The 24,891-nt window shown below is 37.3% G+C and overlaps 2 protein-coding genes across 2 annotated transcripts in view; one reads left to right on the top strand and one right to left on the bottom strand.

The window, feature by feature from the left end:
- Positions 1–8,986, top strand: part of tmie (transmembrane inner ear) — a gene marked incomplete at its 5' end in the record, with an annotated part of 118,318 nt that extends 109,332 nt beyond the window's left edge. The window contains one exon of the mRNA XM_055151743.1: positions 8,736–8,986. Coding sequence (XP_055007718.1) covers positions 8,736–8,986 — 251 coding nt within the window. The remainder of the gene's footprint in view (positions 1–8,735) is intronic.
- A 14,716-nt stretch (positions 8,987–23,702) lies between these two features.
- Positions 23,703–24,891, bottom strand: part of pth1r (parathyroid hormone 1 receptor) — a 249,073-nt gene continuing 247,884 nt past the window's right edge. Inside the window, exons 12-13 of the mRNA XM_020923024.2 lie at positions 24,824–24,865; positions 23,703–24,071 (exon numbers count right to left, since the gene is read on the bottom strand). Of these exons, the coding sequence (XP_020778683.1) occupies positions 23,703–24,071; positions 24,824–24,865 (411 nt within the window). The remainder of the gene's footprint in view (positions 24,072–24,823; positions 24,866–24,891) is intronic.

Raw genomic sequence — 24,891 nt, 5'->3', positions numbered from 1 at the left:
AAACTTGTCCTCAGTCAGTCTGTCTGTTTAGTAAGTCTTTTAGTAATTAAGTAAGTCTTTATTTATATAGTGCTGATATAGTGCTTTTCACAGACATTTTCTGTCCCCAAAGACGCTTTACAGAGCATTATTCATTCACTCTATACCCTGGTGATGGTAAGCTACTATTGTAGCCACAGCTGCCCTGGGGCACACTGACAGAAGCGCGGCTGCCATGTCACTCGGCACCATCGGTCCCTCCGACCACCACCATCACTCACACACACACACACCACTTTCATACTAGGGAATGTGGGTGAAGTGTCTTGATTAAGGACACACAATGATTGAATTGATTGTATATTAATTGACCTTGACTGTCAACTGTTCTTGGAGACCTGCAGCATGTTTTGGGTTGATGGGGGAAACCGGAGCGCCCGGAGGAAACCCATCCAGACATGGGGAGAAACATGCAAACTCCACACAGAAAGGCCCAGGCGACCTGGGGATCGAACCCAGAACCTTCTTGCTGTGAGACATGAGTGCTAGCCACTCAGCCACCGTGCCGCCAAAGGGGGACATGTGTCATTGTGCTGTTTGGAGACGTGATGGACACAACACTGAACATGGATCAGAGAAAGAGAAGAAGAGAACTGTGTCAGGAGACTAGAAAGAAAATGACAGACAAGCAGGTTAAAGATAAAGACAATAAGAGCATCTCCAAGCAGTGTGATGTTCCTGTGATTACAGTTACACATGCTCTTCAGAAGTTTAAGGTCCACAGGACTGAAGCCAACCTCCCTGGACGTGGCTGCAAGAGGAAAATCGATGACAAATACAAGAAATGGATCATACAAATGGAACCAAAGAGCTCAGAACAACCTCCAAAGAAATTAAATGTGAACTTGAAGGACAAGGAACATCAGTGTCAGATCACACCATCCATCACTGTTTGAGCCAAAGTGAACTTCATGTGAGGACACCACTGTTGAGACCAAATCATAAAAAAGTGAGACTGAACTTGTCACAATGCAGATTGACAAGCCACAAAGCTTCTGGGAGAATGTCCTTTGGACAGATGAGACAAAACTGGAGCTCTTTGGCAAGACACATCAGCTCTATGTTCACAGTCGCAAAAATGAAGCACATCAAGAAAAGAACACTGTCCTACTGTGAAGCATGGAGGAGGCTTGGTTTTGTTCTGGGGGTGTTTTGCTGCATCTGGCACAGGGTGTCTCGAATCAGTGCAAGATACAATGAAATCTCTATCATGGTATTTTGGAATGAAGCATGTTGACTAGTGTCAGAAAACTTGGTCTCAGTCGTAGGTCATGGTTCAGGATAATGACCCAAAACACACAGATAAAAACACATAAGAATGACTAAGAACAAAACATTGGACTGTTCTGGAATGTTCTTCTGTGAGCCCAGATCTCAATCTGACTGAACATCTGTGACATGAGCAGAAACATGCTGAAGGAACCCTTCAAACCTGAGACAACAAGAACATTTTGCTGATGTGAAGTGGGTCAAAATAGCAGTTGACCAGAGCAGGAGTCTCACTGACAGTTACAGAAATTATTTGTTTGCAGAGTTTACATCAAAAGGTTGTGCAACAAAATATTAAGTTAAGGGTATAATTTTTGTCCAGGCCAGTTTCATTATTTTGTTTTTTCTAATGATTCTGTTGAACCACAGGTGAAAAACAATGGGTTATTTTTGTTTTTTGTTTTTTTGGTCAATTTTCAGTCATTTTATTATTATTATTATTATTATTATTATTATTATTATTATTTCTATTATTGCTTTTATCAGTTTCAAGTTATTTCAGTGATGATTGTTGATTTTTCTTTCATTGCCTGTGAGGGGTACCAACAATTCTGTCCAGATCTGTATTACTACAACTTCTGTACAAACCTGCCACTACTACAAAGAACCAGCTTGACAGAAGAGACATTTTAGTCATTCTGTCATTTACTTCACTTGAGTTTAAGTGTCAAACACTGTCAAGCACTGTTGCATGAAGATGTGTTGGAACAGAAGTATGATGATGTTTTATTAGAGAATATAACCTAAATTGAGTCTGTAGTCATTTCCATTCTTGGTGCACTTCCTGTTGATGCCCCTTGAGGCTGTACTTTTAAAACTAATGAGACTTGTTCCACCATTTTGTTTGTTCAAATCTTAAAACATTTCGGAGTGTCGTCTGCAATAAATTAGCTTTGAACTCCTGAGGTTGTGTCCGACCACCCCATAGCGAAAATAATACCACTTTGCATTTTTTAATTACTTCTTCCAATTAGGACGATATTCAGTTGCTCTTAACTATCTTGTCTTTGATGGTCCCTGAATGCCTCATCTCCCAAGAACAACTTTTGGAAACAGAAGTGGGTAGTACTTAGCTTAGTTACATTTACCTGTATATACTTTTTGAAGAAATTGTACTTCTCAGAGTATTTTTCAGATACTTTTACTCCTACTTGAGTAATATTTAGTTTGAAGTAACAGTGCTCTTTTAGTTCAGTTTCTCTTCTCACTGGGAGTAACTGTTAGTCTAAATCTAAAAGTGACAGCTTTTTTTTTTTTTTATTAAGTATTATCATTTTCAGTTACAGGTTATAGTTTCCAAACTGTCTGGAATATTTTATAGTATGGCATCAAACTTTTCTATCTGACCAAAACAGACCAAGTTAAAGGTCAGATCTGTGGAGAGGCGAGCCCACTCACAGTCAGAATGCCTGTTTTTCTAGATATTTTGGAGCTATAAAAACACATGTAACTGAATAAATAAGGTAGAACTGTTTAATGTCATACTGTGGAACATTCCAGGCAGAGCAATGAAAAGCAAGTGACGGACCCCAACCACAAAATCACATAGTACATCTACTAGTATCCCCATATACTTTTTAGAGGTGGCACTTCACAAAATTCACGGTTCGGTTCCTATTGCGGTTTAAGGTCGCAGTTTTCGGTTCTGTATGGTTCTGTACAGTTCTGTATGGTTCTGTGCGGTTCTGTACGGTTCTTGTTGTCATTTTTTCTTTTTAATCTTTAATCTCCAGAAATATACTTCATCATATGCTATGTTAGCTTCATTATCCGCAATTTAGGATTATAGCATTAAAAATGTTATGAAATTATAGTTAGTAATGTAATTATGCACTAACTGAATTTGACTTGACTTTAAGCACATTATTATTGGACATAGGCAGGTGTTGTGCTTCGGTGAATAAATGTGACCACCTTCCAAACCCTCCTCAGGAGTCGGGATACTTGGTTTAGTGAGATTGCGCTGCAAGGTCTGGCCTGGCTCCACTGCACGCGTCAGTGTTTACACATGTAACCTCTCAAAACCACAGCCGCATGTCAATGCAAAGGCGGCTCCACCGGCAGCTGCAGCAGGACATATGTACACGCACAGCACTGACTCTGTGTTTGTCAATGGGAAAGACGATCAAACTTGACTGAGCGCGTTTAGCCGCTTGTATTTACCTTCTGTACAGACTCACCATGGCAAACGCCAGGATTTCAAAAGTACATTTTAAAGCACTTATTAACAGTCTTTCTGGCCCTCTTCTCTCCTACTTGCCTTTTCTACACGTGACGTGCAGCGCCCACCCTCCACACCTCTTCTTTTGTGCCAAAGTAAAACAGGTCACATACGGGCACGAGGCTACTACAATGTGCAAGACGGGAACTGTGGAAATGTACGGTACGCACACGTCCTGAACCGTGACAAGTGAACTGAACGATTTGGTTTTTTTTCATGAACCTTGCCACCCCTAATACTTGTATACTTTTACCTGAGTAATTTCTTGAGCCACTGCTTAATATTATTGTGCTGACAGTGGCTCAGTTTGTAGGGTGTCTATTGATGAATACTGCCATTGTGTCCTTGGGCAAGACACTTAACCCTCCTCGCCCTAGTGTCTGCATACACTGGTGGGTGAATGGGTGAGTGGTTCCTTGATGGAAAGCGCTTTGAGTGCACTGAAGGTGAAAAGCGCGATATAACCATTACTTTGAAGTTACTCTTACCTGAATACAACTTTTGTCTTCTCTACTCCACCTGTTTTGAAATACTCCTGTCATTCCTTTGTTATCCGACTAAACCCTGAAGGCAATGCTGTCTGAATATTAAGACGGCAAACTCAACGTGACTGTAAATGTGTGCTCTTGTTGTGGGTTTTATCATCTCCAAAGCACTTGAGACAGTCCCATTAGCAGAACAACTAGACCGTGTTTATTAGCGAACAGAAGAGCAGATGTGGCTTCATTACATATGGCCTAGTTAGCCTGGTGTTCCACGCGATGGAGGGAGAAGGACCTGGAGTTACCTGAAGAGCTAAAAGGTAATGATAATAGAGCAGAGAAGAAGAAGGTGTACTTGTAATGTTTGTGATGGAGGGTCCATGACCATCACCTGCTTGTTTCTATGGATAAGTCTTCCTGGAATGTTCCACAGTATGACATTAGCTCTACCTTACATTTATCCAATTACAGGTGGTTTTAAAGTTCAAAAATACCTAGAAAAACAGACATTCTGACTGTGAGTGGGGTTGCCTCTCCACAAATCTAACCTGTAACTCGGTCGACTATGAAACATTCCAGGCAAAGCAATGACTCTCCACGGAGAAAAGCATTTGACGACCCTCCACCACAAAAGTTATACAATGTACCTTCAAGGTACAGATGGGTGAAAGAATTGTGTTAAAGGGCCTGTACTTCACTATTTTCTGATCTGTTACAATGTTGTTCCCTCACCAAAAACATTAGTTGTCTTTTGTTTCATTGTTTCACACATATTTAGGCTTCTTTAGTTCTTCTCTCAAACAAAAAACATTCTCTTCCACCTTGTGATGTCATGTGGTAATACATGCTCCACTGTGTTTTTAAACTCCACACACCTTCACTAGAATCATTTGGAGGATTTCAGATGTGGAATTGGCAATCTACAGCCTACGCAACAAAAGGTAAATGTAAAAATTCTACTTCATGACATCACAAGGTGGAACAGAGCATTTTGAGTTTTGGAGAAGTAGACAGACTAATAATAAACACTCATGATCACTAAACACCAACTCCAGGTGTGTTTTTGATGAGGTAACAGCATTATAACATGGCTTAAAGCTGATAAGAGTTCAGAATCAGAACAGAACAATTTATTTATTGAAGTTTATGTCAAAATCTAATTTTGTCTGATGGACCGAATCTTGTGTCTCATCTCATGGAAATTATGTCTCATCTCACTCCTTTCAGCGACTGAGACCTAATCATAAACTAATTATAGCTAAAGTGCTTTTTCTATCCGAGAATGAGGAAGTGTGTGGTTAGCATGCTATATATCATTATGTTTGCATTACTGTGATGGCAAATGCCGCACTGGCCTAAGGAAAGTTGTGAAAAGTGCTTGTGGCTGAGAACTGCGCATATCAATTTTGTTGGAGAAGAGGAAGCAGCCCACTATACATCAACAGAAAACCCGCACACTGTCTTACTTGCAAAACGTGAATTTATTAGGACATAAACATTTCAGCTGTGCTGTATTTTTCTCCGTTGAACAAATGATCCCTGGAACAAAGTTTTGAACCAAACTTTTTAGGTATTTAGGTAGAATTTAGGATAATATGCTGCTTTCTGATATGTGTTATAATATTGTTTCCTCATCACAAACAGACCTGGAGTTGTGTTTTGTTTCATTCATACATGTTCAACACACAAACCTGCACATTTATGCTGAGTTCCTCTCTCCAACTGAAAACACTCCACCTTGTGATGTCATATACAAGAAGTGCTCTTTTGTGTTTTTAAATTCTCTGCACCTTTGTTAGAATCATTTGGATAATTTCAGCCCTGGAATTGCCTATCTCTATTGAACAAAAGGTAAAAGGGAGCTGTTACTTTGAAAACTACCACTTCATGACATCACAAGGTGAAACAGAGCAGTTAGAACTTTGGAGATGTAGACAGACTAATAATGAAGGGTCACTCAAACAAGTGTGAATGAAACAAAACCAAGTCTGTTTTTGATGACTATTTTAATATGCCCAAACGCTCCAGAGTCAATTTTGGTAATATAGGACCTTTAAGTAATAAATTCAAAACATCTTCCATCCCTGTTTCTATATATACTTTAACTCTGCCCATCTTGCCAATAGCTTTATAAGGTCTCATGAGGTGAAATTCTGTCTAGTCTAGTCTGACATTTTATGTAACAGGCTGTTCTCTTCAAAACGATGTGCAAACTAAACTCCCCATGTCCTGTTTAACATAAGCAGAGCTACTGTATCTGCCTTCTGAAACATTCTTAAAGGTCCTATATTACACAAAACTGACTCTTGTGAGCTAATACCAATGTTACAATGTTGTTACCTCCTCAAAACAGAGTTGTGCTTTGTTTCATTCACACATGTTTGAGTATCTTTTTATTATTAGGCTGTACAGCTGCAAAGCCCAAAATAAACATTTTTCTTCTACACCCCTCATTTACATTAACATTTTTGTTTGTTTATTTTTTCCATCATGTTCATTGAATTGAAAAACAGAGAAAACATGCACGCTTTTACTTTGAGTGGACTTGCATCTTCACAAACCTGACTGAACCTCATTTGGCCTGTAGTATGTCTGCTTGTTTACATGGAAATCTTGTTCATACTGGTGTACTCGTTTGTACGGCATAACACCTATGTATCTCCATCAGTCTAACCATAACCCTGACCTTATGGTTTTAACTTTCAATGGAATCATGGAAATAGAAAATTCTAACCTGAGCTGTTCCTGATGCCTTTTTCATTACTGGTCTCACATTTGTCTTAGTAAAATCATCCTGAGAAGTAAACATTTTAAAAAGAAATAGCTGTAGAAAGAAGAAATCAGGCATCAAACTGTCCATCATTTCTTCTAATCGCTGCCGAAAATGAGACAGTTAGCTGGGTATTATTTATGTAACAAAGTCAGATTATTCTTAAATAGATTCAGAAACATTTTGAAAAGTTAAATGCTCACAAATGTACCTGTCTTTCATTTTCTGTTGAGCAAATGAGAAATGCTGGACTCTGCCATTTGGACAGATTTCAGGTAATGGAGAAGAGGAGGTCTGTGGAGGCTGCCCAGACAGCAGATTTCAAATGAATGAGAAATAAATATGTAATAATTATATGCACCGACCAAAGACAATTCACTGCTCAAAGTATGAGGCAAAACACCTGCTAGGATTTCACATTTTTACATTTTTTAAACAAAGCAACCAGGACAGGGTGACTTGGAAAAAATATCTGACTGCAATTTTTCTGATGAGCGTTTGTGGTTTATGTTGTTAATGATAAGACTGTCTTCAGAGTTCACATTTTAAATCCAGAAGAATTTTCAACAACTGACAAACTAATACAAGAATCACATGTATATCAGAACATGTCTGTACAAAAACTACTGGAGAAGTTTGTAGAGGAAATTTCTTTCAGAAATGGACGTCTTTGCAATTTGCTAATTGTGTTCATTCAAACAGTGAAGTCTAAAAGCTCAAAAACTCTCCTATCCCATTGTTGTCCACAAACAATGTTCTTCGACTCCCCTCAGTTACAGCTTCTTGTTCATGGTTAATTGTTTGATATCTTAAAATGTTATTTTATTTTAGCATTTACATCCATGGCTTTTTTGGAGAATTATAGAGTAACAAGAAGAGCACAGTGGTCAGTGCTGCTGAGTGCACTGAATGATATTAACAAATAACCTGTGAAATAGTGTTAAAACAGTCTTAAATAATAAACAGAATCTGTAACTGTCCCCTAGTTCACCAGACAGGAAAATGTAAACAAGGACTGTTGGCCTACATTCTTAAAGGTATGTAACTTTTCGGTAGGCTTTCCATCACCTGCTTGTTTTTATTGAAACATCATTGCTTTACACGGAATGTTCAGTATGACCCAGATCTACCTTACATTTGTTCAATTACAGGTGGTTTTATAGCTCAAAAGTACCTAGACTGTGAGCGGGGTCGCAGATCTGACCTGTAACTTGGCCTAGTTTGGTCTCCGTGATGATATATATATATATGAAAATAGTATAGTTTAATACTATACTGTGAAAACACCCCAGACAAAGCAATAACATCTTCATGTAGAAAAGCATTTGACGTACCCTCCACAAGAAAAGTTACACAATGCACCTTAAAATAAAATTTTAAATCTAGGGCAATATGCAATATGACTAAAAGAAGAATGTAAAACTGATATCAGTTACATATATATACACTTCTGTTTTCCAAACTGGGATGATGAAACACCAGATTTACAAAGTCTATTTTCTGAACATGACCCAGGGACCACACAAGGGTTAATAGAGTATAACTCAATCAATATATTATATAATATTATTTTTGCTTTTGCTGCTTTTTACCATTTTTTGTCCCATTTTGAATAACTTGTTCCTAAATGCTCATTACAGCATTTTACATATTTTGTCCTTCCAGTTTACTGGGGATAGTTAAAATACAGCTACATACTTAGACTTAGACTTTAGAACAAACTTTATTTATCCACAAGGGGAATTATTTGGACAATATTTGGATTCCAAACTACACAAGCACAGAGTGAATCCACAAGTATAAAAGCACAAATATCTCAATGACAGTGACAGGGCTGTTGTCACAGAGCTGCCCTTCCTAAACTTTAGACTCCTCCTGTATCTCCTCCATCTTCTCTGCCAATTATCCCACAGGATGGAGCGTGCACTAACTCTGGTTCTCTTCTGTTTTTCAGCTGCGAAGCCCGAAGAGAAGGAGGAAGTGTCCACTGTCTCCGGCAAAGTGGACACTGAGAAACCAGAGAAGAAAAGCAAAAAGAGCAAGAAGGACAAGGGTGCCAAAGAGGAGGAAGAGGAGGAGGAGGAGGAGGAAGAGGAGGAGGGTGCGAGGAGGAAGAAGAAGAAGAGGGACAGAGGAGAGAAAGCAGACGAAGATGATGACGAAGGCAGGCCGAAGAAGGGAGGAGGCAGAAAAGCCCAAAAGTGAACTCTTATCACAGATTTCAGAGCATTATTTTTGTATGGACTTTTATAAAATTAGATTTAAATATAAATAAATAAATATATATATATATATATATATATATATATATATATATATATATATATACATACATATATACTGCTTCGAATGAATATAATGCATTAGAGAACACATTAAAAGGATGAAGCAACATACAGTAAGTTTATACAATCTACCTAATGTGCAATATTTCCTTTGTGGGAGACAGTGGCCATGTTTACAAGCAGAGCACAAATCTGATCATCATCTGATTCCTGGAGTTATCAGATTATTGAAATGTCATGTCATCTATTTGGTCTGATGTGAGTAATCTGATTTCTTTTTCACTGTTGACACCTGCACAGATTTGCCAAAAATAAATTTGGCAAAGGCAAAAATGTTAAAGATCGAAATAGTTATTTGCAAGCTTATTTACCACTTTTTACTACTACTTTTTTAATTTACTAATTCAACTAACTGACACATACCACCAGATGCTTTTGATGATCAGATTTCTTTTTTAGTCAGATCTAATTATTGTGTTATCTACTTTTTATCATTTTTACTGTTACAGCCTCGTTTACTGTTACAGTAAGTATTTCTGCTGTTGCGTTCCAAATAGTTCTATTCTAAGATGCAGTAAAAAGGATCTAAGGGCCACGGTCTGTCTACCAGTCAAAGGTTTGGACACACTTCACTTCTTTATTTATTTGCATTGTAGATTCTCAATATGAATGGACACATATGGGATGTAGTAAACAAAAAATAGACGCACTCAAAAAGAACTCAGAACTTGCTTTAGATAAAGAATAAAAAGAGTTATCATTGGCTTTCATCACTTTCTTGACCCTAACCGTGAATTTAGACCAGGAGCTTCAGCAGCACATAACGTCTGCAGAGCTGCACTCACCTTTAATTTAATTTACACCAGAGGAAGCAGAGCTGCTCCTGAGACACCAGACTCTGTGTATTGTCACGTTTAAACACTAAACTCTATGTATTCTCACGTTTAAACACTAAACCTTTTAGATTGTTTATGGATTCATTGTTGGATTGTATTGTATTGTGATTGTAATTCATCCAAAGGTTGACAACAAGAGAGTGGAGGTTTTGCATCGATAATGAGCCGTATCTGTGATGCTCACATTAATTAAGCTACTCACCATTTCACTTTGGTTGTTTGCTCCATGTGTCTTTTCCTTCAGAAGCTGTTCTTGTAAAGTTTCTGTCTGATGTCATAAAGTGTTTTATATTTATTCTACGTGCCTGTAAACTTTCCGTAGTCCATCATGAGTCATTCCCCGAGCTCCTGACACATGGTGTTTATGCCACTGTACTGGTTTTAGAGAACATATTTTGAAAGAGCATCGGAATTTTATTTTGACAGAGCATGCCCATTTCCTGTCTTTCCCCTGCTTATAGCCTGGAATCAATTCGTTGACACTGCAAAATTAGAACTCCAACCTAATCTGAGCGGCGTGTAGCGTCATGACGGGCGCTGGACGCGCGTATGACACTGCTGGTGTAGATTGTCCAACATGTTAAAGTGGAAAGTCAAACCTGCCCGTGTGCTGCCCGTGTGCTGCCCGTGTGCTGCCCGTGTTCTGCCAGTGTTCTGCCAGTGTTCTGCCAGTGTTCTGCCAGTGTTCTGCCAGTGTTCTGCCAGTGTGCTGCGCATGTGCTGCTGCTGTTATGCTTTGGTGTAATATGGAGTTACAAGGCCCACCTGTGAAGTGAAAACCATTTCAGGAGACTTCATCATGAAACTCATTGAGAGAAGGCCAATTTGAATATAAATAATAATAATTTTTTGTTGAGTTATTACACTTTTTTATATTATTATGATTTTTTTAAATCTCACATCATATATTTGACTTTTTCCATAGAAATAGAGTAAAGAAGCATTGAATGAGAAGGTTTGTGCAAACTTTTGACTGGTAGTGTCTGTAGTATGTATGTGGATCTGTTTTTTTTTTAGTGTGCAATATGTATATATATATAAACAAAATGTCTTTTATCAAGAGGCATATTACAACACTCCACTGAACCATGGTTACAACATTTCATAGTAACAAGAGATTTGTACACAAGCTCATGTTGTCCCTGTTATTTGTTGAATTGCCAAAGTGTGTAGCTTTCTCTTAGTTTACCTTTTTAATAGTTGAGCAATAGAAGCAATATCTGGACGTGTTTCTAGGGCGACACAGTTTAGAATATTATGCTTAACTGCATCAATCATGATTGATGCAGTTAAGCATAATATTCATTTGACTTCAACACAGAACATTTTTACAAAATATCTTCATTTACTATGATTTATTCACTATACCTCTGTCTCAAATTATTGACCTAGATTTTTTTTTTTTTTTTTTTGGTGAAAAACTAGGTTTAACCCCAATACAGGCCTGAGAAAGTCCAGGTTTAGATGTGGTGGTACGCAGAAAGCCAAATGTTTTCTAAGGTGTAACTTGATGTAATCAGTTTGAGATGCACTGCACTGTACAATAAAATGTAAAAATGCTTGCATCCTTTTTCTATATGTGTGTGTCACTTACAACAAACCCAGTGAGCAAAATTATTAAATCTTTTGTCTGCTATAGATTATAATCTATGACACTTGTAGGTCATATTTAGGACTTTTGCAGGAGCTACTGGCACTGGTGAAAACAACCTGCATAGACTCATAATATCTGCACCACTGTCCTATACACAAACACACACAAACACACACAAACACACACCTTCATCATCGTCATCAACCTGAGAACCCGCGGACCACGTCTCCTTCCGTAGTTACTGCGCGGACACCGCCGTCTCGTGCGCCGCGTGTGGACCGTGTTTTCTCGCGTAAACCGAGCTTCCTCCTGTGCACCTCTAAACCAGAACTAACACCAGGACTAAACCAGAACTAACACCAGGACTAACCCAGGACTAAACCAGGACTAAACTAGGACTAAAGCAGGACTGAACCAGGTTTAAACTAGGACTAAACCACAACTAAACCAGAACTAAAGACCTGGTCTAGACCAGGTCTAAACCAGGTCTAAAATCAGGAGTAAACCAGGTCTAAAAATCAGGACTAAACCAGGACTAAACCAGGTCTAAACAACATGACACCTAACAGTAGGTTGACATAATTAAAGGTGATGTCATATAAAAAATAATTTCTCTATCAATAATATTTTTTAATATGGTGAAGGAAAGACTGATCTTGTTTCTGTCTTTTAACAGAAAAAACCTCTTATGTTAAGATATCGTGGTCTTTGTTTCTCTACAGCAAACAGTTTCTTATTCATGGAGACTTGGGCTCAGACAATTTTAAAACAAACAAGAATTTTCAGGATGTGGTTGCTACATTCATGTCCTTTAAAAAAACATGACAATATCAAGTAATCCAAAGTATTCAGATTACGTTACTCACTTTAAGTAATTTAATGGATTACGTTACAAACTACATTGTGGGGTGTGTAATCTGTAATCTGTAGGGGATTACATTTTAAAAGTAACCTTCCCAATCTGTGACACCTGCTTCTGTGTGTCACAGATTAAGAAAATAAGAAGAATAAAAATATTGAAGAATATTGAAGAATGAAGTAAGTACAGAACAGTGAGTGTGTGCCAGTGGCACACACTCACTGAAAACGGGGAGTGATCAAAACAATGACATGTTAGAATACAGGAGAATAAAGATGACTCAGATATACATGAATCACTGTAAAAAAATAAGTGGTGGTACGAGACACAGTTCAATCAATCAATCAATCAAACTTTATTTGTATAGCACTTTTCATACATTTGAAATGTAGCACAAAGTGCTTCACATGCAACAGAAAAATTACAATAATTAAAAACAACAGCAACCCCCCACCCCATTGTTTCATCCATATATACAACAATTTAAACATAAACATAAAAACAAAAACATAAAGCTCCTAAAGGTTATAATAAAAATAAAAATGGTGAGCTAAAATCAAATGGAAAAGTAATGATAATTAAATTTAGAATAAATATAATAATAGTATAATAATAATAATAATAATAATAATAATAATAATAATAATAATAATAATAATAATAATTTAAGTTAAAACAGATAAAAGTTTCAATGAAAAGCTAAATTAAAAAGATACGTTTTGAGTTTACTTTTAAAAATATGAACACACGCAGTGGACCTCAGATCCTCAGGTCGACTGTTCCACAAACGGGGGCCGTTAAAGCTGAATGACGCCTCACCGTGAGTTTTAGTTTGGACTCTTGGGACAGTTAAAAGACGACTACCTGAGGACCTGAGAGTCCGAGAGGCTCATATGATAAAAGCAGATCAGATAAATAAATAGGACTAAGACCATTAGGAGCTTTATAAACTAATAAAAGAACTTTAAAATCTATCCTGAAGCTCACAGGAGCCATTGCAGAGACTTCAGTACTGGGGTGATGTGCTCTTGCAGAGTTTTGGAGGAGCTGTAGTGGAGCTGTAGTTTTCTTTGGAAGACCAGAAAGGAGAGCATTGCAGTAGTCAACATGGTTTGTAATAAAAGCATGTATTAAAGTCTCTGCACTGGCTTGAGAGAGAAATGATCTGACTCTGGCAATATTTTTTAAATGATAAAAACCAGATTTAGTGATGGACCTGATGTGTGGCTGAAAGCTAAGTTCACTATCAAGAGTAACAGTTTTCACAGGATGAGACACACACGAGATTGGGTCCATGGGAACGACGAGATTTGTATTTAATTTGTAATAAATAGGTAGTGCAATTAATTTCACAATTTTGGTTTCACAGTTTTTCCAAGAAGCAGTACTATGACCTGTAAAATTACCTAAAATGAATATTTTAGGTAATTTTACAGGTCATAGTACTGCTTCTTGGAATTACAGCTTCTCAAATTCGCTTTTTTTTGTCCAAGTGAAAGTTAAATTCAGCGGGAAAATTCACACAAGACACAATCCTGTCTCTCAAGATCTTGTGGTACGAGATCTTGTCCCATCCCTACTTTAAATACAAATTTGAATGGGTTAAATGAGAAGTCTGTCTATAGCTCCAAAGATCAAAATGTTTGTTCCACCTTGTGATGTACCTTTAGTTCAGTAGAGATTGGCACTTTCAGAGCTGAAATCATCCAAATGATTCTAATGAAGGTGTAAGGAGTTTAAAAACACTTTCCTTCCTATTTTTCCACATACCATTTAAAGTGGAACAGATTGTTTTCTGTTTGAGAGAAGAACTAAATAAATGTGCACAATCCTATATGTTTGGGTTTTGTTTTGTTTTGTTTTTGTTTTTTTTTACAAGGAAACAACAATATAACATAATTAGAAAAAAGCATATTATGAGCCCCTTCACAACTCTGAAAAGCCTGCATTTTCTACAAAACGTTTCCTTTAAGAATATAAGTTTCAAATGCTTTCTAATCTTTTGAAATAAATGTTTAATTTGATCATTTGTGCCTTTTCAACCTCCCAGACCTCTATACCTGCTTATTGTTGTGATTTGCACACTTGACCTGATACCTGACCCCTGTGAGTGGAACCTGCCTGGACCCATTAAAACATAATACAAGGATGCTGGCTGGAGTCATGCACAGCCACTTCACATTTTGACAAAGTACCTCTCCAGTGCACCATTGTCGACCGTTTCAATCTTTAATGGTACAAAACTATACAGCACTGCAATGCTGGGGACGTTTGAATTTGAACACATTTGATCTCAGCTACTAAAATGAAGGTTACATGTGAATTGTGAAGATTTTGATGGTTACTGGTGCACGGTGTAACTTTTTGGTTAAGATAGATATATCATTGCTCTGTCTGGACATTAAACAGCTCATCTCCTTTCATTTATGCAATTACAGATGGATTTATTGCTCAAAAACACACAGAAAAACACAGGAATTCTGACTGTGAGCAGGGTTGCCTCTCCACAGATCTGACCTGTAACTTGTTCTGGTTTGGTCTCCATGACAATAAACAGATTTAGACCATATTGTGAAACATTCCAGACAAAGCAACAACATCTCCATGGAGCAAAGCTTTTGAAGAGTGGTTATTTTAAGGGTTAGGGTTAGTTAAGTTTAGGGTTAGGGTTAGTTAGGGTTAGGGTTGTTACTGATGAAATGTTGTTATTAGAGTTGGCCTAATGTAAATAATTTCTTTAATGTATGTTGTACCTGCCCAAGGACTGTAGATGGAAAATAGCTTTTGGCTAAATCTGGCAGAGAACATCTTTTCACTGTGAGATTAATGTTTTCTGTGCACTGTCCTTGTTTTAAATAAATAAATAAAATTAAAACATTACCCAGTGCACCTTTAATGATTTGTAAAAAGATAGTGGCATAAGGCTTATTTTGCTTTGTTTGATCATAATATGCAACAATTCAGTATATTCTGCACTGTATTAACCATAAACCAGGACAAAACATCTGCAGTTATACAGCCAGTAGAATTCTGAACCACTCAAAAAAAAAAAAAAAAAAAAAAGTAGTAGAAGTAAAATCAGTAAATTCTTTTTTCACTTTTACTGAAGATGCATTAACGTTGGGTGGGAACACAGCAGCCTGCTTATCTCCATGGAGACATTAATGCTTTACCTGGAATGTTCCACAGTATGGGAATAAATGTATCTCTCGTGCATTTATTTAATTGGAGGTGCTTTTATTGCCCTTGAAACTCATGCTTTACTCACACTGTATAAAGAAGCGGACTAAGTGAGTGTGATGTCACCCACAGCATTCAGCTCCAGTCAAATGAAGCTCAACACAGCTGCAGTGATAGCGGCGAATGTGGAGCTGAGTTCCATATTTGGAATTTAGTGACCAAAGAGCTGATCTGAAGTGAGGCTGTTGGAAAAATTATGAGTCTGACAGCAGCAGTCAGCGAGAGAGGGGCGACACTTTTTAAATATAAACTGGATCCGAATCTGTGCTGCTGGAAAACCACCTATGCTCATTTCCTATTTAGAACACAGGTAGTTATATTAATTTATATTTACATGTTTACAACCAGGGTTCAGGACAAAGGAAAGTAACACAAACAAAATGTTATTTACATTAAGTAGCTTTTATGAAGTAAATGAGGGTCAAGTTTTACATAAATAAATAAAAATAAATAACAACAAAAAGGGACTCTCGAATAGAGTGAATAATGATAAATGACAGGAAAACACAAATGACACGAGCGAGAGAAACATGCGGTTCAGAACGAGGCGAGCTGACACTGTAGTACTCAAAGCACTTTTATTGGGCGAGGTGTTCAGATTCAGGAAGGGGATCAGAGGAGCAGGACGTCAGCCCTCCAACCACAACACCATGGAACAGAAACCAACCCAGAAGAAATGGAGTCACAACCAACCAGCCAGGTGCCACGGCTCTATCAGTATATATATAAATGAAAACCACAAGCGCTGAAACAACAGGCTATAGTGACGCTTACGTCACAAATCAGCTGGGGGGGGGACCAGTCAAAAAGCTGTTGTTGTGTCCTTAGGCAAGACACTTCGCCCACACTGAATAATGGTGGTGGTTGGAGGGGCCGACGGAGCAGATTGGCAGCCTAGCTTCTGTCAGTCTGCCCTGGGGGCGGCTGTGGCTACAATATTAGCTTATGACCTCCGAGTGTGGAGTTAATGAAGAATGGACCGTAAAGTGTTTTTGAGTGTCCAGAAAAGCGCTGTGTAAAACCTATGTAATATTATTTTTATTATTAGAAAGATTTTTGGAAAGATGTGATGACAACTTCCTTTGAGCTCTGTTCCCGGTAGTAAGTAATCTTGGACAAATGAGAAAATGTTCCAGTTTTCTTCATCCCCATGTCATTGTAGTGTTCCGTTATGTTCAGCTAATCAACAATTATAACCACACCTCAGTTTTCATCATTTCCCCACTGACACAAAACTCTGAGTGCACTGGGTACATGTGATTAGAAGAGATGAGGCGCCAAATTCCAGGTGATTCCAAACATCTGCAGTCTTCATTTTATCGCTGATCACATTTACTTCAGTGAGTTTTACAGTAGAAGTTGTCATCGCATGTTTCCAGACATCTTCTTGGTTTGGTGCTAAGTGTAAATCAAGCCTATACAGTCTATGATTCTCACTGTGAGAGTCAGGGTCGCCTCTGCAGATCTAAACTGTATTTGACCTGGTTAACATCACCTCCTTGTCTCCATGGAGATAAATAAATGTTTGTGTGGAGTATCAAATATCAAAATGTGACTCTTTTGTACAGCAAACTTTTCCTTTTATTCACCAATGGACATTATACTAGAAACATCTTTAACCTATTGAATACACTGATATGTACAGAGTTCTGACACCACAGAGGAGTGAGATGGAAAGACTGAAGCTTGGACTCCAACATGGCCGCTTAAATAAAAAACACAAAAAAGATGTATTCCCAAACAATACTTAATGCTTATTGACCTCATTATTACAGTAAGATTATACAGTGATCCTGATACACAATCATTTTACATTTTACAATCAATAGACAAATAATAATGGAGGATAACAGTAAAGTGCTTGATCTTTGTCAAAATGTGTCTCAGTTTTGAAAAAGAAAACTTTTAATACTGTCAACGTGCAAAGTCATGCTGCTTTTGACTAAATTATAGACTTAGAGTTTGCACAAGATGGAGATTTTTTATAAAATTTTTTTACATATAGATTACCCAAATGAACTTAAAGATTCAGTAGGCAGGTATGGTCCTACCCAATTTTGTGCTGTATATTTTATGGCTGTGTGAAAGGTGGTCTTAAAAATAATAATAAAATTTAAAAAATGAACTTAAAATTGTTTGGTGGGGACAACTGTAAGGTAATAATAACCCTATTATTTATTTTGTATTGATAAGACTAAGCTAGAATGAATTCTGTAGCTTTTTGAATCATAGCCAAAATGACACTTATCAACTCTTTTTGTTTCATGCTAGTTTTTAGTGATTTTTTAGCTACTGAACAATGGGATTCTCTAAAAACTTGACATTTCTAACTCAATGTTCAAATCCAACCATGGCGACCCACTTTTAAACAGTGTTTTCCTTTTTTCCTACACCGCCAGGTTTACAAAACAAACTTTCTGATGAAACAAAATGAATTTAGACCTAAAATTATAACAACTTTCCATTGATGCATCTGTGGCACAATTTTCCCCCCAGATCCGCTCTGCAATGATCTGTGATCCACCTTTCCCCCCAAACACACTTCTGTCACTTATATTTTGTCACTATGAGGTTAAGGTTGGGGTTAGGACGAGGATCAGGTTTAAGAACAGGTAAGTTTAGGGTTTTTGGTTAGGTTTGCAACGTGGGTCTTGGCAAAACTAAGCTGTCATTTTTTTAAAGACAAAGTAAATAAAGGTATTAGTTGTATTTAAATGTATTTAATGGATCACAAACAATACTGTCACTGAACCTAAATATTTACTGTCATCACATCTGCTGATTATGAAATGAAATCTCTCCAGGGAAAATACAGCATGCATGTCCTCAGCTTAAGCCCCGCCCCCAGAAAAATGGTGAGAATTTAGGGAGTCCTGGTGTGGTCTGGTAATTAACATCATACGTTTCTGTGACTTTTCTTTCTTTTAATTCATTCTGACAATCCCTGGAATAATGAGTTGGTTTATGAAGTGTAGTATAAAGTGTGGGATACACATGATACTTTGAACTAACATTTCTGAATCAAATGTACAAATGTAAAAGTGTTTCTTGTATGTCATTTTTCCAAGAGCATCTATTGTATTTGATGTAATTATTGCATATTTTGGCCTACTGAAGCTTTAAAGTCACAACTTCAAGTCTTAATCAAAACTGCTATTTTAAATGATAGACTACATATAATTAAACTATGCCCAATTAGTCAAATTGTAGCCTAAAATTAATGAACACTAAACCCTAGAATGTCAAAAGGCACTTTGAGAAATCCCTCATTAAATCATCTGCTTGACTTTGCACTGACTGGAGAAACACAGCTGGCATATTTCAGGTTCAAATGAGACTTCTGATTACTTCAAAAATAAACCCGGCGACGCTCATTTCATCTGCAAGGTAAATCAACATCTGCACCATTTTTAGCCTGTTGATAAGCTCCCGATGGAACTACACAATGAGGAGACGCAAACTGTAATGACTCGTGACATTAAGCAAAAGTTCTGGTCATGCAGTGATGAAGACACAGCATCATTCAAAAAAGTCCATCTCGCTGATACATTGCAGTGACGGGGGGTGTTCTGCATCATATAGGCTATGTGTATTGTTAGAATGTTCAGCAGTTAACATGGAGACACAATGCACAACACAGCAACAAAGCAAGCACTGCCAGAAAAGTTTTCAGACTGTCTGAAAACTCAAGAAGAATACAAAATGGAATTAAAGGTGCACTTTCTGGTGGAGGGTCTGCCATCTGCTTATCTTAGAATGTCCCAGAGTACAGCATTTAACTCATCTATAGCCATGGAGACAAGGCCACAATGTCTCCAGGTCAAGTTATAGGTCAGATCTGTGGAGAGGTGAGCTTACGTAGGAATGCATGTTTTTGCAGTATTTTTGAGCATTAAAACACCAGTAATTGAATAAATGCAAAATAGATGAGTTTAATGCCATACTGTGAAACCTGTGAGGCAAAACAATGATATTTACATTATTTGAGAGCGACTTGTTAAACAGCACACCTATTGTAGTTCATTACCAAATGCTGATTGTGTTGTGTTGTGAACTCAATTGATGTCATTATGTGAGAAGTTACAGATCTGTGTGAGCAGTAGAATGCAGCAGTACAGTATTGAGCAGCCATACAGTTCATTATTTGAGAGCAAAACAGCACACCTATTGTAGTTCCATTCTTTCTGGTCAGATTGTGTTCAAATCAAACTCAGATTAAAGTCTAATAGAGTCTCAGACAGAGCAGTGCCTACAGTTAGCATCACATCCCAGGGAATGTTGACAACATCAGCTGAAAAATATAAATTGGAGTTGAGCAGAGATGAGTTAGGCCCAGTGCCAAACAAACCATCCTTAGAGACGTGGTCCTTAACCTGGGGCTAAACAGTCCTAAATATTAATGCTCTGCCCATTCTGGCTTCTACGGCAAGTCCAAAGTGCCAAAAAATTTAACTTTAATGAACTAATTTTCTCCAATCCAATTAGTATATATATATATATATATATATATATATATATATATATATATATATATATATATATATATATATATATATATATATATATACATACATACTACTAATTGGATTGGAGAAAATTAGTTCATATATACATACATACATACACACACACACACACACATTAAAATTGATTTCAAAACTCACCCACAGGCTTCTTTTTACCACAAACCTTAACGAGAGCTATGTAGTCACATTTTATACAGTTGTCTCATCATATTTTCATTTTTTGTGTACTCTTAAAGGCAGCACTGCTCCACCCTGAACCACTGGTTGGAGTTCTTTGAATAATACTTTGAAATCCTTTGAAAACAAATGTGTAATTTCATATAACTACAATTTATTTTATACATATTTAGCAACACTATGTAACCTCAATTGGAAAAATAACTTTATATGTTTATATATACATAGATTTTAAGTGGACTCTTGTGTCCAGTATCTTTTAAAAGCAAGAAGAAATAAGGTGCCTCAAATGTGCTAGAGTTAAACTACATTACAATATGCATTCAATATGGAAACTTCAGAATGAATCTATATATTATATATTCAGAACAGCTTTTGATAACCCAGTTTTGCTAATACACTATTAAAGATGGCCATCTTAAAGGTGCACTATGCAACTTTTCTAGTGGAGGGTCCGAGGGTCAAATGCTTTTCTCTTTGGAGATGTTACTGCTTTGTCTGGAATGTTTCACAGTATGGCATTAAAAATGTCTATCTTCATTGAGACCAAACAAGACCAAGTTACAGATCAGATCTGTGGAGAGGCGACCCCACTCACAGTCACAATGTCTGTTTTTCTAAGTATTGTGAGCTACAAAACCACCTGAATAAATGTAAAGTAGAGCTGTTTAATATCACACTGTGGAACTTTCTAAGCAGAGCACTGACATCTCCATAGTAACAAGAAGCTGACAGACCCCCAACCGAAAAGTTACAAAGTGGACATTAAAGAAATACAGTAACGTGGTGTATACTTTGCATTGTTACCAATACTGTATATAGATTTGAAGGAGAACCACATGTTGAAAAGTTACACAGTGCTGCTTTAATATGGCATAGCCTACATGACAACCAGGTAACCCAAGTGCTATTTCATCTGGGCCAGACACTTCATAAGAACCTATAGCTTCAATGCCCCATTCCTTAAAATATGTACATAATGGTAAAAACATTGAAACAAAAGACACAATAATAAAAAAGACAATAAAACAAACTTTGTCCTTCTACATTTGCACCGTTAGCTCAACACAAGATTTAAAATTTTGGATAACTTTGTAAACATTATGACCTATATACAATTACAAGCAGCAAATAACACTGATTCATCTGTCAGGTGCACGAGTGAGTTGTGGTTGATTTTGGGGCTTTCCTGGTTGCTGTACCTAGCATTACGAATTCAAAGGGCTTTTGCAGATCTCCGTCTAATTACCATTCTTACGGAAACGTGACCGTGCCGCGTCGCTTTGAAAAATCGGAGACGTGTTGCTAACAAGATCTGTCATTGCCACGCGCGCTACTCCCGACAGACGCCTTTGGAAAGGAGAGTGTACTTCAAGGCATTTCCGCAAAGAAAGGAAAAAAGAAAAAAAAAAAAAATCAAGAAAAAAAAAAACTTTGAACCTGGTATACTAATTGTAACAGTGAGAAGTCATACGCTGTGTTATTGAGCCTACAACAATTACCTGAGTACCGTCCCTTTAATACTGCAGTGGGTTGTAATCAACGTACAACAAAAAAGCAAGAGCAGAAAAAAAAAAGCTTGGATTGGTAAGTCTTTGATAGCGTTTTGGTCCAGTTTCTTCATTAAGAGGGCCCTAAGACTCCTCTACAGTGGCCTTAAAGGGACATGTGGCGTTGACAAATCGCAAAGCAGAAAGGATTCAATGTAAAAATCAAACATAAAAGGTCCTGTACCAGGTTATTTGTGTTTATTTGACTAAAAATCTATCTAGCTCAAGGACACATAATAGTATATGTGCTATAAGCAGCTGGTGAGATTAGATCATGTAATTAAAGTATTTTTTTTGTCCAATATTCAGGAAGTGCACTGTTAGCATGCAAGTTTTGTTAACATTACATAAGGAATAACTGTAGACCACTGCAAACCGTTTGAAATGAAATATTTGTGGTCCAAAAGGTTTCAGACTGGACAGTGTATCACAATGATTTAAAAAAAAATTATTTGTAACGTAATTAAAAAGCAATTTACTGTTCGATAATCATGAAGTGCACTCTTAGCATGCTAGTTATTGGAATAAGGAATAACTTCAGATCACTACAGACCGAAGTAGTTCTGGTCCAAGAGGTTTCAAAATGGACAGTGTATCACAATGAGTTTTTAAAAATATTTGTCAGATAATTAAGTAGAGTCATAATATTATAATAATGAGCAATAATCATATCTGTTGTAATTGCTAAATAACTCTAAAAAGGGAACTGCTTCATAACTCTAAAACATTTTCTTAATTAGTGATGCTGACAATAAAAGTTGATTTGTTTTTGCCAAATTAAGGTTTGATGATCTTTTTATAGCAAAGTTTAATATCAAATTTATGAATGGGTTTTTGTTCGGCTAAGGTTAATGTAGGTTGTCCAAACACAAAGACCATTTGGATCTCAATAAACCTTACCACAACTTATTTGGAGCTAAGTTTTTCAGACAGTTATTAAGGATGTGGTTTTTTTTCCTGTTTCCTGTCAGATTGCCCAATCACATAAAAGCGTGTGGCTGAGCCTTTCTATAGGTTTATGCATTTCACTAAAACATAGTTACCATTATTATTTTATTAGATTTTACTTTAAAAAGCTTGCCTAGATTTTAATTTCTTTTTTTCCCCCTTTTTTTTGGTGAAGTGTATAATTTTACTTCCTTACCATAATGTAAGGACATAAGGACAAAAATGTCATGTTTAAATTGCACGATACTTATGAATAGACCAATACAAATAAATTACAACACCTTTACTTTGTTAAATGAAGCTAATGCCTTCCTTGTGCATACATTGTCCCTGCATTTTGAACGGAGTTTTTGGTGTTGATGACATAGCTGGAGGTATTTTGTTTTAGAAATCACTGCTACATCCTGTATTTTTGTAGAACAAACTGCCACTGATGTAAAACTACAATAAATACTGACCACATACACTATCCCAAACCAATGTTTGTTTTTCTTTGCGATTTTTAGTAGCCAATGCCGCTTTTAGGCCACCGTACTCTTTCAGCTTCACTCAAAGTCAAAGAGTCATGCTTTATGTAACCTTGAACAGCAGAAAGGCAATATCTTTTCTTAAAACAAAACAAAACCAAAAAAAAAAACACATTCCCTGTACGTTTGCGGTGAAGAGTTCACTCCACTCAATGAACCGAAGTAATCTCAACTGAAAATGAAGTCTGGAGGTCCATCAGACGCCAATGTTATGGCTCGATTCACGGGAGACAAAAACAACTGGCAGTGTCCATTTCATCCTGAGACACCTTCAACATTGCTCCAGTTTTATTCCCTCCAATTGATTTTCAACTTTTGGTCACATGACTGTCTCCCGCTCTTCTTCTACAAGAATCGTCGGTTTTTCTGGTTCATTTAGTCGAGATTGTGGTTGCTGTTGCTGTTCCTCTTCGGGAATATGCAGCTCGTGTCCTGATGAAGGTAAAGAGTTCTCTGATACCGAACCATTTTTGACGTACCCAGGCAGGTTCCGGTGTCCGTTGACAGGCAGGGGCCCCAGTTTGGTGGTGAGGTGCAACGCTAAAGGACCCCTCCCAGTGACGTTGGTGACGCTGGTGTGGGAGACCATGGGGCCGTAGCTGTACGTGTTGCTGCCACTGCGGGCTTTACGTTTGAAATCCAACGCCAACGTTCTCCGACTCCATGACTTTTTGATCTCAGCCTGGACCTGAAGAAGAGAACACGAGTAAATATTAAAGAATGATGTCTTTTTGGAGATAATGTTGGTTATTGGTTTTGGAGAAAATACAAAAATATGTAAATAAAATAAGAACGGTTGGTGTTTCTGATCTGGTCAAGGATGAAGAGCATGACACCTACAGATGCAGCAGGGTCTGGAGAGTAGAATGAGACAGAAAACTCAATTTGGCCAAAAAATTACTTAGTCATTTACGTTGTGAGACCACGGTATATAAGTTGTATTTAAATTTAAAGCTGTACCTGACCAAGGTTCATTTTAACAGGAAATTTTCATTTATTTTTATCTTTTGGTGTAAAATGATTTTTACGTTCAGTCAGGATTTTGTCAACTAATTGTTTTTTTTTATTTTAGTCTGATTTAATGCAGTTTTGGATATGGAGTTTGTTTATGGCCTAGTTTGGGTTCCTGGGATTAGAAAGTGTAACTTGTCTCTACTCTTTCCTTTCATTCATTTCGACTGCTTGTTGGCAGTTCTGCTTCGCTTTGCTAATTGAAAAAGCAGTTTGAAAATCCATGAATTTGAATACTGGCAATGTGCAGAATGTTTTGAGGGAGCTAACTTCTTTTGCCTTTCATTGTTTGAAAATCAGGTGCTCCAGCTGCAAGGGAAGCTTAAAGCTTTAAGGGAAGGGTGTGAAGGGTTATAGGCAGTTTACACAGTTTATGCCACTGACTGTGTACAGAGCTGTGTGCATTTCATCATTTCAAAAACCACCTACCTCTCCGTTACAAAAACAGTAGATAATAGCCACCATGAATCCCTGTGAAAACAGATCACAAATATTAG

This window comes from Boleophthalmus pectinirostris, unplaced genomic scaffold, assembly GCF_026225935.1.
Source record: "Boleophthalmus pectinirostris isolate CB_2022bp ecotype Guang Dong unplaced genomic scaffold, ASM2622593v1 HiC_scaffold_16, whole genome shotgun sequence".
NCBI lineage: Eukaryota > Metazoa > Chordata > Actinopteri > Gobiiformes > Gobiidae > Boleophthalmus > Boleophthalmus pectinirostris.
The sequence above is the reverse complement of the archived record's forward strand: the minus strand, read 5'-3'. Positions and strand labels throughout refer to the sequence as shown.